The sequence below is a fragment of the Saccopteryx bilineata genome, chromosome 6, assembly GCF_036850765.1.
Source record: "Saccopteryx bilineata isolate mSacBil1 chromosome 6, mSacBil1_pri_phased_curated, whole genome shotgun sequence".
Taxonomy (NCBI): Eukaryota; Metazoa; Chordata; class Mammalia; order Chiroptera; family Emballonuridae; genus Saccopteryx; species Saccopteryx bilineata.
Genome location: NC_089495.1, coordinates 106,645,926 through 106,662,270, shown reverse-complemented (window position 1 = coordinate 106,662,270; position 16,345 = coordinate 106,645,926). Strand labels below are relative to the sequence as shown.

Below are 16,345 nucleotides of genomic sequence, written 5' to 3'. Positions count from 1 at the left end.
ACAAAAAAACACTGTACACCAAGGTAGTATAATTAGTTCTATTATTTTTCCTCTTAAACACAAAAATATGCCAGACTCTGAAAATAAACATTATGCTATGTTCTGCAGCCATATAAAGGTATAGAGTATTTCCCTCTATCCAGACATCAAATATGTATTTTTTTTTCCAGCACTTCTCTAACTGGGTGTCCAATAATTCAGTTTAATTCTGACACTATCTACCTGGAGTCACAGTATCAGATCCCACAAGTGTGTCCCCATTTCAGATGCAAAATACAAGACCCGGGTACCCATACTTCTGATAGACCATGGGGTTCCCACAAACTCCTCCCTCAGGTTTGATAATTTGTAGAAAGACTCACAGAACTCAGCAACAGCCAAATGGAAGTGATGCATAAAGCAAGACTAAGTGGGAATGGGAATGGCATGCCCTCCCCATGGGCCACCCTCCCAGCACCTCTGAGTAGTCACCAACCAGGGAGCTTCAAGAACCCTGCTGTTTAGAGGTTTTTAGGGAGATTTCATTACATAAGCATGATTGATTAGATCACCAACCACTGATGATTATCTGAATCTCTAGCCCTTCTCTCCTCCGTGGACACCGGAATATAGGGCTGAAAGTTTTAAGCATCTAATCAAGGTTTAGTCTTTTTGGTGGCCTGGCCCCATCCTGAAACTAACAAGGCGCTGCTCACCAAGAGTCATTTCATTAGCACGCCAAACACTCTTCTCACTCAGGGGTTCCAAAGGTTTTAGAAGCTAGGTGTCAGGCACTGTGACAAAGATCAAGTATTTTTCTTATTATATCACAACCAATTTCAGAATACTCCAGAGAGCTGTGGTCACAGCTGTAACAGTTTGCTGTAGCACCCACCCAGTAAACTTAAAAGAGTTATTCAGAGCATGCACTCAATAAATAGGTGGAAAAGGTTACATCTTCAGGCATATTTGATTCAAGCCTTCTATCTGCAAAAAAAACAATAAAGGCTAGCCAAAAATAATTCATTCATCAAGAATCCTTTACACTGTGTTTGCCTTCAACAATTGTTACCAACTGAATTTTTTTCATAATATGTACTTCACCTGGTATCATAGTGATATATATGAAAATGGTAAACTGATGGGCAAAAATGGGGCAGTTACTGATTTTAAGAAAAAAAAATCATATATTTTTTTTACTCTTAGAGTAAAGCGAGACAAATATATACCCCACATAGATGGGATATAAAAGACTCATGGGCATAGATAAAAGTGGAGTAGTTACCGGGGTAAGGGAGTAAAAAGGGACAAATATACGGTGACAGAAAATGATTTGACTTTGGATGATGGGCACGCAATATAATCAATAGTTCAAAAGCTATAGAAATGTTTACCTGAAACCTATGTGCTCTTGTTGATCAGTGTCACCCCGTTAAATTTAATTTCTAAATAAAAAAAAAAAAAGAAAAAATCTGTAAAAAGATTCCATATGTACTTGGATCTCAGGTTCTAACCTTCACAAAGAACCTCAGTTTTGTTTTCCATAATATTGTCTATCTTTAGGTGTACTTATTATAAAATTCATAAAGGTGTTTTAAAGACTTTTTATACCCACTATATAAAGCAGCACTGTCCAACAGAGCTTTCTGCACCAATAAAAATGTCCTGTAACTGTGCTGTCCAATTGGACAGCCACTGGCCACATGTGGATACTGAGTACCTTAAAATGTGGCTCATGTGATCAAATAACTGAATTTTAAATTTTATTTAATTTTCCTTAGTTCAAATTTAAATAGCCACATGTAGCTAGTGGCTACCATATCAAATGCATAAACATGAGGCTCCTTATCCTTCTTCCAGCTGTATAATAATCCTCTGCATAAATTCCACAATTTATTCAATTAGTCCTCTGTTGTTTCTAATCTTTTGCTATTCTAAATCATGATGTAGGCCTGGCTGGTTAGCTCAGTGGTAGAGTGTTGGCCCAGTGTATGGACATTCTGGGTTCGATTCCCAGTCAGGTACACAGGGGAAGCGACCATCTGCTTCTCCACTCCTCTCCCTCCCTCTTCTATCTCTTTCTTCCCCTCCTGTAGCCATGCTTGATTGGTTTAAGTGCACCAGCCCAGGCATTTAGGATGGCTCTGTGGGACTTCCACCTCATGCGCTAAAAATAGCTCGGTTGCGCCCTGGGCAGTTGGCTCAGCGATAGAGGGTCGGCCTGGTGTGTAGAAGTCCCAGGTTCAATTCCTGGCCAGGGCACACAGGAGAAGCAAGCATCTGCTTCTCCACCTCTCACCGTTCTTTCTCTCTCTCTCCCTTCCATGGCTCAAAGGTTCAAGCAAATTGGCCTTGGGCACTGACGATGGCTCCATGGCCTCACCTCAAGTGCTAAAATAACTCAGTTGCCAAGCAACGGAGCAGTGGTCCCAGATGGGCAGAGCATCATCTGCAGTGGGCTTGCTGGGTGGGTCCCAGTTCAGAGAGCATGTAGGAGTGGGAGTCTGTCAGTCTGCCTCCCTGTCTCTCACTTAATTGAAAAAAAAAAAGCTCAGTTGCAAGCATGGCCCCAGATGGGTGGAGCATCAGCCCCAAATGAGGGTTTGCCAGGTGGATCCTGGTCAGGGCGCATGCAGAAGTCTGTCTATCTCCACTCCTCTCACTTAGAAAGAGAAGAAAAAAAAAAACATAAGGTAATGAATAACCTTGTATGTAACGATTTCATCATGTAAAGATATCATTGCAGAATACATTCCCAGAAGTGAAAGTACTAGGTCACAGGATAAATTTACAATTGACAAATTGTTCTCCATTGGGTCAGCCCTGCCAGCAACTTATAAGAGTGCCTACTAGAGCCTCAACAATCAATGGCTCTCGATGCTTTTGGATTTCTGATAAGCTAATAAGCTAAAGGGTATATATTTATTTATAAATCTTTTAATGTTGGAAACATTTGTTTCCAATTTTTGTTTCTACTTGATGAATATCTTTATACATAAACCCTTGATCAAATTTCTGATTATTACCATAGTACTCATTTCTTTAAGAGGAATTACTAGGTCACAAAAATATACATTAAAAATGACTTACTAATAAAACTTTCAAAGTACACATAAAAATATATTTTTCTCATAAAAAAATACTGATATATCGGACCTGTATGTGAGAACTGTCCAAACCACTGCACTAATAGACAACCAGAGTCTAGCAAGACTTCTAGCAGCACAAGGGCATACCTCTACAATGACCCCAACTCCCCCCCGCCATGAAATGCCTGAGAAAGCTCACGGCTATCAAGAGAATTTACTGTTTCTTCTAGCCAACACATGAAGATAAACCCCTGATCTTCCTTTCTTAGACAAGTTACTAAAAAAGGCTTACTACTGTCAATCGTTCCTCCCTCCTGAAAGCTGTATGTATCTCCTACAACTGAGGAGTGTTTCTCAGAGCCCAGAAAGCCATTCCTCTGAAAGCCAGTCATCAGGAAGGATTGGGCCTCTGTGGGAGGACAAATCTTAAGATAGTTGCCAGCTAGCACACACAGCTGGCCTCAAGGGTGTTCACACTCACCAACCTTTGTAATTTTTCACTTGAGCCCCTGCTCTTCCTCCCTCTCAAAAGCCAGTCACCTCAGCAGCACATTCCCATTTTAATCTTAAATTAAAGGAAATGCCTCTAGAGTTTTATCAATATATAGGATTTGGATGTTGTTTAGAGAAATATACTCCCTACCACTTTAAAAAAAGTTCTTCTATTTCTCATAGTTGGTATTAACTTCTTAAAATCTGTGTGTGTGTGTGTGTGTGTGTGACAAGAGACAGAGAGAGGGACGGAGAGGGATAGACAGACAGGAAGGGAGAGAGATGAGAAGCATCAATTCTTCGTTGCGGCACCTTAGTTGTTCATTGATTGCTTTCTCATATGTGCCTTGACCAGGGAGCTATACAGCAGAGCGAGTGACCCCCTGTTCAAGCCAGAGACCTCGGGCTCAAGCTGGTGAGCCTTGCTCAAACCAGATGAGCCCACGCTCAAGCCGGCAACCTCGGGGTTTCGAACTTGGGTCCTCCACGTCCCAGGTTTTTAAAGCTTTATATTCCTGAGGTCTACTTCTGTAAAATAACAGATTTTCTAATACTAAATCATTCTTGCTTAACTAGTATAAATTCTACTGGTCATTTCACTCTTTGAGTTATTTCTTTGTATTAGAATACTAAAATTTTATTTAGACTCTCTATATGCATAATAGTATTTAAACTTTTGGGGGGGACATGAAGAAATATACTATTAATATAAAAAAATTTGCATGCCAGCCAGAGGCTGCATAGCTCCTAGTTTAAGGACTCATCATTATTATAATTAACTCCATACTTAGATGGTTTCCATGCTACTGCCATTTCTAAAATACTGTCTTCCTCAATCCTGCATTCTCCATTCTGAATCAGCTTTTGGTTAGCAAGTTGTTTGAAAGTTTTCCAACAGGACATGTGGATGGTATGTGTTTTGAGCTTTTGCAGAGGTTAAATCTGGTACTAGCCTGATTTTTTTTTATTTTGTTGGATGTTTTGTTTTTGTTTCTGTCTCAATACTTGTAAGGTATTTAAACTTTAAGATTGGTGCTAAAACTTTTCTTAACCAATATTAACCTGTTTGTAATTTTCATTTCTGTGACACCTGCTGAAGTCTTTTACCTCCAGACTTGGTATTTTCTTGTACTCAGAAGTTATCTTTGCCCTGGCAGGTGGCACAGTGGATAGAGCATCATCCTGGAGTGCTGAGGTTGCAGGTTTAATCGTGGGGTCACTCGCTTGAGCCCCGGTCATGGCATGTGGGAGAAGCAATCAATGGGTGCAAACTAAGTGGAATAATAAGTTGATTCTTCTTTCTTTCTCTCCCCTCTCCCCTGCTCTCACTCTCTAGTCCTTTCTCTCTCTCATATCAATGGAGAAAAAAAAAGAGAAAAAAGAAGTTATCTTGTTTGATTATAGCCTTGGCTTCACTTATTCTAGCTCCTGGCATTTTGTTTATTTGCTTGTTGTTCAGGACAAAATATGGCAGATTTCTCCATATTTTGGAGAAATGCTTCTGTAGTGCAGGCTTACATTATTTTTTAATATATTGAAAATATCTATATTTTATATTTATAAAAGTATAAAACTTTTAAATGGAAAAGACATGCATTTTCATTTTTTAGTTGCTAGAGCAATTATGAGTCCTGGTTTAGGCATTGTGATTTCCTACCCTGGATTTGTGAGCACATTGGCCCTAATCCTACCACCGTTGCTTGAAGTTCTTGTCTTTCTTTCTCTATTAAGAAAGGGAATTAATTCTGGTGTTTAGAAATTCTTACATTTCTAAAGAACTTTGAAAGAATTCACTGGAGTTAATAACTCCAATAATTCACTGGAGTTATTGGTGTTCTGTTAGTAGCTTTCTAAAGAACACTAATTACTCATTAGTCTCTATCTTTCTCATCCTTTTCCCCTTTTCTTTTATGTTATGGATAATCTTTTAGATCTCAGATTATACCTTTAATCTCAACAAGTGACTTTCACAATGCATACTTTCTTAAAAGAAAGGCTGGGATAAAATTGACCCCCGCACTACTATTTATAATAGAAAACATTTGAAAAATTCTAACTATTCATCCTTAAAGGAATAGATAAATTAGAATGTACTAACTCCAGTTTATGGAAAACCAAACAAAAGTTAAAGGGAATGAAATTGAGCTATATACCAAAGTATGTTTAAATTGATTCTAGTAATTAAAAATTATTAATAAATATTGCTTTAAAAAAGCTTTAGTATCAATCTCTCTAACCTAATACTGAGTAAAACTAGAAGGTACATGTATAAATATTTATATAAAATTTAAAAATGAAAAGTAACAATACTATATAGTATTTATGGCCATATAAAATTTTTTTCTTAAAGATTTTATTTCTTGAATTTAGAGAGAGGAGAGAGAAAGAAAAAGGCAGGGGGGAAGAGTGTGAAACCTCAACTCATAGTTGCTTCTCATATGTTTGCCATGACTGGGCAAGCTTAGGGCTTTGACCAGAGACCTCAGTATTCCAGGTGGACATTTTATCCACTGTGACACCGAGGTCAGACCATATAAATATTTAAAAATAAACTAGAGAAATAATTGGTAAGTCAGTCGTCCCTTCCCATATCACAATTCACTTTTTGCGGTCTCATTGTATTGCAAATTTTTAAATTGTACTGTATATATCTAATTTTGTACCACGGATTTTTCGCTATATCGTGGGATTTTGCGGTATACCGGTATTTTTATATATTTATTATCTTAATTATTTAGAAAGTGTTTAAGAGCATAGGAAGTGTTTATAAGAGTGTGGGAAAGGTTTATAAGAGCGTGGGGAGGGTTATAAAGCTTTATAATATATATAAATAATAAAATAAATATAAGGTCGCTACTTCATGGATTTTTGCCTATCGCAGGGGGTTCTGGAACCTAACCCCCATGATAAGACGAGGGACCACTGTAATCCTAAAATTCAGATAGGGAATAGAACTTGTCATGGTGAGAAATTAGGTATGGTTAGATTGTACTGTTTTGACTCAAAGAAATTATACTGTTTTATTTATTTATTTTTAAAGAAAGAGTCTGGTAATGCCTGGCTGGATAGCTCAGCTGGTTAGAGCAATGGCCTGATATGTAAAGGTAGCCTGTTTGATCTCCGCGGTCAGGGCACATACAGAAACAGATTGCTGTTTCGGTCTCTTTCTCTCTCTCCCGTTTCTCCCTCTCTACAATTGGTAAATTAAAAAAAAAAAAAAAAGGGAGAGACTGGAGAAAAATAAAGTGAAGTGTTAATAGTTATTAATTCTGGATGGTTTGAGTATGGGTTTTACTATATACCTTTATGTATTTTCAAGCTTTTAAATTTCTTGAAAAGATAATAATTCTCTCTTCTCTCTCTCTAAAAATGAATATAAATAAATAAATGCTTAAATTTTAAAAAGGAAATCATTATTTTAAAAATGACAATAAGAAATACTGGATGAGAATGAAACTAAAAGACTAATGTTAATATATTACTATCTGTGGACAACAATGCATTAGCACTTTAATACACTAAAAATGAGGGGGAAGGCCCTGGCCGGTTGGCTCAGCGGTAGAGCGTCGGCCTGGCGTGCAAGAGTCCCGGGTTCGATTCCCAGTCAGGGCACACAGGAGAAGCGCCCATCTGCTTCTCCACCCCTCCCCCTCTCCTTCCTCTCTGTCTCTCTCTTCCCCTCCTGCAGCCAAGGCTCCATTGAAGCAAAGTTGGCCCAGGCGCTGAGGATGGCTCTGTGGCCTCTGCCTCAGGCGCTAGAATGACTCTGGTTGCAACAGAGTAATACCCCAGATGGGCAGAGCATCGCCCCCTGGTGGGCATGCCTGGTGGATCCCTGTCGGGCGCATGCGGGAGTCTGTCTGACTGCCTCCCTGTTTCCAACTTCAGAAAAATACCAAAAAAAAATTAAAAAATTAAAAAAAAATGAGGGGGGAAATGAGGTATGTTTATGTTGCCTCTTAAATAACTTCAATCATCTTAGTATTTTTACATAATACTGACAATATATTCAATAGTAAAAATTACACTCTACAATGAACCTTTTGTTTTACTCTTTCATTTAACTTCTATTTTTTTTTGGTCTAGTCCACTTTAGTAATTGTCTTTATTCACTTATTTACTTACTTTAGTCCCCATATTTCCTTGTTTTCAAAAGTCTGGGTTGGAATTGCTTTTCCCCGATTATCAAGTGCCAAGTTCCTTTTACTTTTACTATTTTTCTTATAAAACATTACAATATACTTTGAACTGTGAACATTTCTGTTATTTGTCTTCCTGGAATACATCTCCCTTTTGTTCCACCCTGTATTCATTGTAATAAATTCTCTTACGGTATCACAGATTTTTGTTCTTTGTTATGAAACCAGCTGCTTCCTCTGAAGTCATACATCTACAGTGAATGTTTCACTTCCCTTTCCACTTGCTATAACCAAATAAATTACCTTTCCCACTGGTTTCATGGCAACTTTTTCTCCAAATCTCAGTATATGATTTCCCCTATGTTAACTATGATCACTTTTAGTTCCTATTTTGATTTTTGAGGAAAAGAGGAATATGAAATACCAATCTGATAACTCAAAAGGTTCTTTTCTGAATATGAAGTTATTAACCCAGGGTATATGTAAGAGAGAAGGTATATGGGCTTTTCTTAGTTCTTAAAAAATAACTAGTAAGTATACAGTGGTTTACAGTTTATAATGTACTTCCATATAATTTTCTCATGTGACAGTAAGTACAGCTCCAAGTTAGTTATTGCTGGTACAATGTATAACAATTTGGACTAAAATTTGTAACAATAAACATGCTGGTATATCTCTAATGAGTTTCACTTCTAAGCCAGCTGTGTGTTCCTAACAAAAAAGTATTTAACTAAGCCAGGTTTCCTAACATCACAAAAGCAGATATCTGTGTAAAAGAATTATCACTGGAATAAGTTTTTTATATTTATCTATGTTATAGCTCACTTATATGGAGTGGAAATTAAACACAAGAAGAAAAAAATAAAGCCAGTTTACTTTCGAAAGATCGAAGACTTTCACTTCAGTTTGCACCTGACAAATTCCATGACACTGAGCAGTTCAGCTGGGGTTGAGAACCCATGGCTTAAGCTAGTCACCATTTAGTTTGCCAGCTTGCCTAGGTGACTACTGGCCTCTAGAGGTTTGACTACTGAAAGCAAAACAAGAAATAAACTCATGATCTGCAGTGGAAATACAAAAGAATTATATAAATATAATTCTAACCAAGTATGAAATGTGGCCTTGGAATTCATACTGGCTAAGGAATAAAATTCTGAGCCTACTTAGATACATCCCTTCACATGAAAAGATCTCAGATCAACTCAAAGTTAGGTATAATCTCATGGACAAAGCCTCTGAGTGGGAATATAGCATAATAGCAGGTTCTAAGGAAATCAAGTTCTGATTATGCAATCACAAATAATCCCAATGAGATGGGAAAGTAATTAGATAAGCCAATTTTATTTCTCTGGTATGCTCAGATCTTTAAAAGAACATGAACAAAATAAAATTTTCACAAAGGCTCAAGCCTATTAAGAACTAAAGTTTAGCCTGACCAGGCAGTGGCACAGTGGATAGAGTGTCGGACTGGGATATGGAGCACCCAGGTTTGAGACCCTGAGGTCGCCAGCTTGAGCACAGGCTCATCTGGTTTGAGCAAGGCTCATCAGCTTGAGCCCAAGATTGCTGGCTTGAGCAAGGGGCACTTGGTCTGCTGAAAGCCCCTCCCCCCCCCACCCCCTGGTCAGGGCACATATGAGAAAGCAATCAATGAACAACTAAGGTGCCACAATGAAGATTGATGCTTCTCATCTCTCTCCTTTCCAGTCTGTCTGTCCCTATCTGTCCCTCTCTCTATCTGTGTCAAAAAAACACAAAACACTAAAGTTTATAAAAATGCTAAAACAAAAATTTTTAAGCTATGTTTGGAACAAGAAGACAATCTGTTGGGGGAAAATTATATAAAGTGAACTGATAATAGAGAGAAGGAGAAGCTCAAAAAGAATTTGCCTTTGTTGTTTCTATCTATAACTATTACTGTCCTCAAGTTGGAAAGACCAGACAAAAATGAAAGGAAAGAACTGAAGTTTGTGATAGTTAAAAAGGGATCTTAGAATGCTAATTTCTTTAAACATAAAAGATTCTAGGCCCCAAAAAATTAAATCTCAAGGTCCTGAAAAAATTTTAAATATGAATGAAAAATGGAAATATACTGCCCTGATTTTTTTTAAAGGGAACACATTCCAGAAAGTACCGAATAATTAACTTAATATTGATCCCTCAAACATTCTAGAAGAGGTAGTCAGGCATGTGACATTTAAGCACTTATGATTTGAAAAGCCAACATGAATTAGGTTTAAAAAAAAGTGCAAAAAACCCTAACTATCCTCATTGATAAGAGTTGATTAAGTTTGGTAATGATATGGAATGCTTGTGAATCTTGATTTCTCATGACAGCCTTTTGAGTAAGACAAGAGAAATGTAGGTGGGATAATGGTAAAGGTAAATAAATTCACAACTGGTTGAACAGTTCTTTTTGAAGACTAATAATAAAAAGCGGTCTCTAGCATTGAACTACAATAAAGACTAGGAAGCTTATTTAATATATTTGTGCAAAATGGAGAGCTAGCAAGAAAATATAACAGATAAGAAATTAAAAATTCAAAAGGATTCTGATAAGTTAGGATAACAAACTTAAACCACAAAGGAAGACACTTAAGAATAAACCAACCCCTGCATTAGGTTTAAAATACAATTATCTAAATATAAGATGGAGAACAGTTTGTTTAGTAGTGATTTATATAAAAGAGAGTCCTTGCCTGACCTGTGGTGGCACAGTGGATAAAGTGTTGACCTGGAAAGCTGAGGCTGCAGGTTCAAAACCCTGGGTTTACCCAGTCAAGACACATATGGGAGTTGATGCTTCCTGCTCCTCCCCCGAATCTCCCTTCTCTCTCTCTCTCTCTCTCTCCCCCCTATCTCAAATGAATAAATAAAATCTTAAAAAAAAAAATGCCCTGGGCGGTTGCTCAGTGGTAGAGTGTCGGCCTGGCATGTGGGAGTCCTGGGTTCGATTCCTGGCCAGGGCACACAGGAGAGGCACCCATCTGCTTCTCCACCCCTCCCCCTCTCCTTCCTCTCTGTCTCTCTCTTTCCTTCTTGCAGCTGAGGCTCCATTGGAGCAAAGTTGGCCCTGGCGCTGAGGATGGCTCCATGGCCTCTGCCTCAGGCGCTAGAATGGCTCTGGTCGCAACAGAGCAATGCCCCAAATGGGCAGAGCATCGCTCCCTGGTGGGCATGCCGGGTGGATCCCGGTCGGGCGCATGCGGGAGTCTGTCTGACTGCCTTCCCGTTTCCAACTTCAGAAAAATACAAAAAAAAAAGACAGTCCTTTTAGTGATTTAGAGTGATTTATTTTTTTAGAAAAGATAATACAACTTTATGCTATATATATCAGAAGGTTAGAATTCAGCTATTGAAACAGCCAGTTAAGAAGTTTTATAACTGTAAACTTAAATTTCTCTGAGAGCTCTATGAAATAAGCATTATGAGCCTTTTAAATTCAAACTGCAATGACATTTCTAATACTTGTAAATGCAAATCATATGTAATAGTGTCAATCTACAACTCTGATAAACACTGAAAAGAGATAAAAAGATTTCCATATTGACAATTTTTGTCGCTTTAATGTGTGGCTGAAATAACAATTTAATAACTTATTTTCTAAAAACACTTTTTTTTTTTTTGGCGAGAGAGAGAGAGACAGAGAGAGACAGGAAGGGAAAGAGATGAGAAGCATCAACTCACAGCTGTGGTACCTTAGTTGCTCATTGACTACTTTATCATATGTGCCTTTTGACTAGGGGACTCTAGCCGAACCAGTGCCCACCTTGCTCAAGCCAGAAACTTTGGGCTCAAGCAAGGAACCTTGGGCTTCAAACCAGCAACCTTTGAGCTCAAGCCAGCACTACGGGGTCATGTCTATGATTCCACACTCAAGCCAGTGACCCTGCACTCAAGCTGGTGAGCCACACTCAAGCCAGAGACCTCAAGGTTTCGAACCAGGGTAATTACTGTCCCAAGCCAACACTCTATCCACTGCACCATACACCACCGCCTGGTCAAGCTAAAAACACTTTTTGATTTTTTGAAATTCTTTTCCTTACCCTAGTATAAAATATTTTCAGAAACTCCCCTTTAGTACTTGAAAGTGTTCGTACAGATATTATCCACTAAAAATAAAAATAAAGACTAAATATCAGAGTGTGAGCTTTCCTCTTATATGATTCTGCTGAAAAATCTTTATTAAAATTAGTGGTTAAAACAAAACAAAACAAAACAAAAAAGGCCTGACCAGGCAGTGGCACAGTGGATAGAGCATTGGACTGCAACATGGAGGACCCAAGTTTGAAACCCTAGGGTCACTGGCTTGAGCACAGGCTCATTGGCTTGAACATGTGCTCACCAACTTGAGTGTGGGGTTGCTGGCTTAAGCGTGGGATCATAGACATGGATCATAGACATGACCCCATGGTTGCTGGCTTGAGCCCAAAAGTTGCTGGCTTGAAGCCCAAGGTCAATGGGTTAAGCAAGGGGTCACTCACTCTGCTGTAGCCCCCTGGTCAAGGCACATATGAGAAAGCAATCAATGAACAACTAAGGTGCCACAACAAAGAATTGATGCTTCTCATCTCTTTCCTTTCCTGTCTGTCCCTCTCTCTGTCCTCTCTCTCTCTGGCTGTCACAAAAAAAAGAAAGAAAAAAAGAGCCCTGGCTGGTTGGCTCACGGGATACAGCCTCGGCCCAGCATTCAGTGTCATGGGTTTGATTTCTGGTTAGGGCACACATGAAAGGCGACTATCTGCTTCTCTTTCCCTCCCTCTCCCCCTTCTCTCTCTCTCTTCCCCTCTTGTAGCCAGTGGCTGGATTGGTTTGAATGATCCACCTCAGCTCCAGGCACTAAGGATAGCTTAGTTGATTCAAGCATTTACCCCAGACATGGGTTGCAGGGTGGATCCCAGATGGGGCACATGTGGGAGTCTGTATCTCTATCTTCTTCCTTCCTCTCATTTAAATAAAAAAGAAAAGGTCAGAAAGATTTAGCTTATTCTTAAAAACGTTTTGCTAGATAAAGTTTAGAGCTGTTATACCTTTAAAAAACTGAACTGATATTGAAAGAAATACTTCTGACCCTTTTCCATACTCTATTTTAAAAGAAGTAATTCAGGAAAAATAATTTTCTGGTTTAAAACACTTTGGTAGACTTCAGTATAATAATAATATACAAAGACATCATAAGCTAAATTTTATCAAAAGACTTGATTATCTAAAGATATTAACAAATAAATAATCTATTAAAGGACTCATGAACCTTTGTCCTAAATAAAATACTAAAATTTACAACTTTTAATGCTTGTGGTAAGAAAAAATCTTTTTGATATATTCTATCTACTCTTCTGTCAAATGATTAGAAAGAGTATATCTCTTTCTGTGAGCAAAAGCATTCACAACATAAATACATTTAACTGATATACATACAGAACTGTACAGTCCTCTGGAAAGGAGTCTTTATATGATGTAGATGGCAATGAAATTGATTTGTTTTCCTGTTCATTCTCAGTCACAGACTTATGATCTACATGAAAAAAACACAAACACAAGTAATGTGTATATCAAGTTAAAAATCACTCACTATAATATCTAAATACTATCTTTATTAATTAGATATATATGGAGCCCTTAAATCTGCAAACATATCAACAGATCATGATTGAGCCAAAAAGTTAGATGACAGTATTTTCAAAATAAGGATGAAATAAAAGACTTAGAAGAGATTTCTAATGCAGAAACTCTAGTTTGGCCTGAACTTTGATTAAATTTTAATCAACCTTTAAGGTGAACATCAAGTATCCCTACTTCTGCTTGTATTTTATAAAAAAATAACAACTTTTTTTTAGATTTTATTTGTTCATTTTAGAGAGGAGAGAGGCAGAGAGAAAGATTGAGTGAGAGAGAAAGGGGGAGGAGCAGGAAGCATCAATTCCCATTTGTGCCTTGATCAGGCAAGCCCCGGGTTTCTAACCGGCAACTGTGGTGTTCCAGGTCAACGCTTTACCCACTGCATCATCTCAGGCCAGGCAAAAAAGAACTTAACTTTTAAAAGGCTCTATAAAAAGGTCACAAAATGTAAAGTTTATGCATCTTTTCTTTTCTCATTGTTTTACCATTACCAATTTTATGGGAGCGAAGGGGTAGGATATATGGATATCTTTTTTTGTCTTTCCATTTGCCTTTTCATATTTCTCTTAGTCTCTCCTATATCTTTCTACATTTCATTTTGTTTTATCACTTCTTTTTCTTTCTCTACTCATATATTATGATAATATAGAAATAAGCTGTGTATTTAGTTTAAAAAAATACAGATTTCCTGTTCTTATTATGAAAAATGGTATGTGGAATATTAGATATTTTTAGTTTAAAGACTTTTTAAAAAAAATGATTTTTCCTATGCAATGATACACCTTGAGAAAAATTATTTCTATCCTTCCCTTGGATTATTAGCTTGCCTTGGTCCTTTAGTGCAGACTAGTCTTATTAAGAAGAAATAATGTTTGCCTGACCAGGTAGTGGCACAGTGGATAGAGCATCAGGCTGGGACGCAGAGGACCCAGGTTCGAGAACCCGAGGTCACCAGCCTGAGCGCGGGCTCATCTGATTTGAGCAAAGCTCACAAGCTTGAGCCCAAGGTCTCTGGCCTGAGCAAAAAGTTACTCGGTCTGTTGTAGCCCCCTGGTCAAGGCACATATGAGAAAGCAATCAATGAACAACTAAAGTGCCACAACGAAAAATTGATGCTTCTCATCTCTCTCCGTTCCTGTCTGTCTGTCTCTATCTATCCCTCTCTCTGTCAAAAAATAAAATAAATAAATAATAATGTTTAATAAAATTTAAGTTATAATCCAAGGCCACTCTTTGGCTCATTAAAAACCAAGTATCACTCTTTAATTACCTAAGTAAAGAAAGAAGGTTTAGTCTGACTGGTGGTGGCTCAGTGGATAGAGTGTCAACCTGGGACATTGAGGTTCCAGACTCAAAACCCTGAGACCACCGACCTGAGCATGAGCTTATCCAGCTTGAGTGCAAGCTCACCAGCTTGAGTGTGGGATTATAGACACGATCTCATGGTCTCTGGCTTGAGCCCAAAGGTCGCTGACTTGAAGCCCAAGAAAGCTGGCTTGAGCAAGGGGTCACTGGTTCAGCTGGAGCCCCTCTTCCCAGTCAAGGCACATATGAGAAGCAATCAATGAACAACTAAAGTGATACAACTGCAAGTTTATGCTTCTCATCTCTCTCACTTCCTCTCTCTCTCTCTCAAAAAAAAAAAAAAACAGTTTAAAATCTGATAGCTGAATAGAATTATAACTGATTAAAAATAAATTAAATTTTACAAATGAAGACTTTCTAATTTTCCCAGCTAATTTCTTTGCATGAGTCATGTTAATCCATATGAACAAATATGAGTAAAATAAATGTATATAAGCATTATTAGAAATAAGATTTACTAGAAAAGATGGAGATTAAAAAAAATCATTAATTAACAGGAGAAAGGGAAAATAATTTCTCTCAGGAATACAGTATCCAAACCTTTGTATGGGGACACAGCAAGTATTTATAGCTTGTTAATATACAAGCAAGGTAAATAAAGGTAATTAGTGATTTGTGGAGTACAGGCCAGATCTGGAATGGCTGTTTTGACCTCAGTACCACATCCTTTTGTTTCTCCCAGTCTCAGTACTTTTTTAAATACTAATATGAAACTTTATTAGTAGAAAGTTAATTCTTGTATTTGCCAAAATGTCAATCACATAACTCCCAATTACTTACTTATAAACATTGCACTACCATTGGCAAACACATACTTTTATTTTAATAAGCTCATTACATTTTAGATAACTATATAAAATAGGAAATTATGATATTCAGCATCTCTGTATAGTAATAACCAAAATTACTTTAAAAGAACCAAAATAAAACCCAACTTACTTTTACTTAGTAGAAAATAGATTGTCTCAGAAAAAAAAAAAAAGAATTGCTTAGAATTAGTTCCTCTGACCACTTTCTGCATTTAAAAGCCGTTCTTCAAAACTAAGAAGATTCCAAGTGCTGATTCCAAGTGCTGGAATTCCAAGTGCAACTGAAGGATACTGCGAGAAGCTGTTTGCTTACAGAATTTAATTTTAGAATTAAAAATATGTTAGCTATTGAAATGGAGATTTTTATTTTAAATTTTTTTTAAAAAGTATTTTATTAGTTTCAGAGAGAGGAAGGGAGAGAGAGAAAGAGAGGAAAAGGTAAAGAAATAAAGAAAAAAAGAAAGAGACAGAGAGGAATATCAATTTGTTTCCAGAGGTGCCCTGACTGGGGATTGAGTTGGCAACCTTTGCATATCAGGATGATGTTCTAACCAACCAGGCCATCTGGCCAAGGAGAGATGACTTTGGAGTAACAAAATATTCTTTAAAATATATTGATGATGCTAGGCTATATTTTCAGAGATTTAAAACCTTAAGGCTCCAAATTATAGCTGTTAAAATTATTATAATTTATTGATAATATTTAGTAGTAATTAAAATCTAGTAACTGTACTTCCTCAACACTTTAGCAAATCAGTGACAGACTAAGATTTATAGAATAGTGATTCTAATAAAGTAACTTTCAATTTTTTTTTAGTCCTGGTGTATTACTTAATTTTATTAAAAATATTTT

At 37.4% G+C, this 16,345-nt stretch overlaps 1 protein-coding gene across 5 annotated transcripts in view; it reads right to left on the bottom strand.

The window, feature by feature from the left end:
• Positions 1-16,345, bottom strand: part of SETDB2 (SET domain bifurcated histone lysine methyltransferase 2) — a 114,196-nt gene that overhangs the window by 84,325 nt on the left and 13,526 nt on the right. For all 5 annotated transcript variants that reach the window (XM_066235299.1, XM_066235300.1, XM_066235297.1 and 2 more), the window contains exon 5: positions 13,118-13,214. In XM_066235299.1, the coding sequence (XP_066091396.1) occupies positions 13,118-13,214 (97 nt within the window). The remainder of the gene's footprint in view (positions 1-13,117; positions 13,215-16,345) is intronic.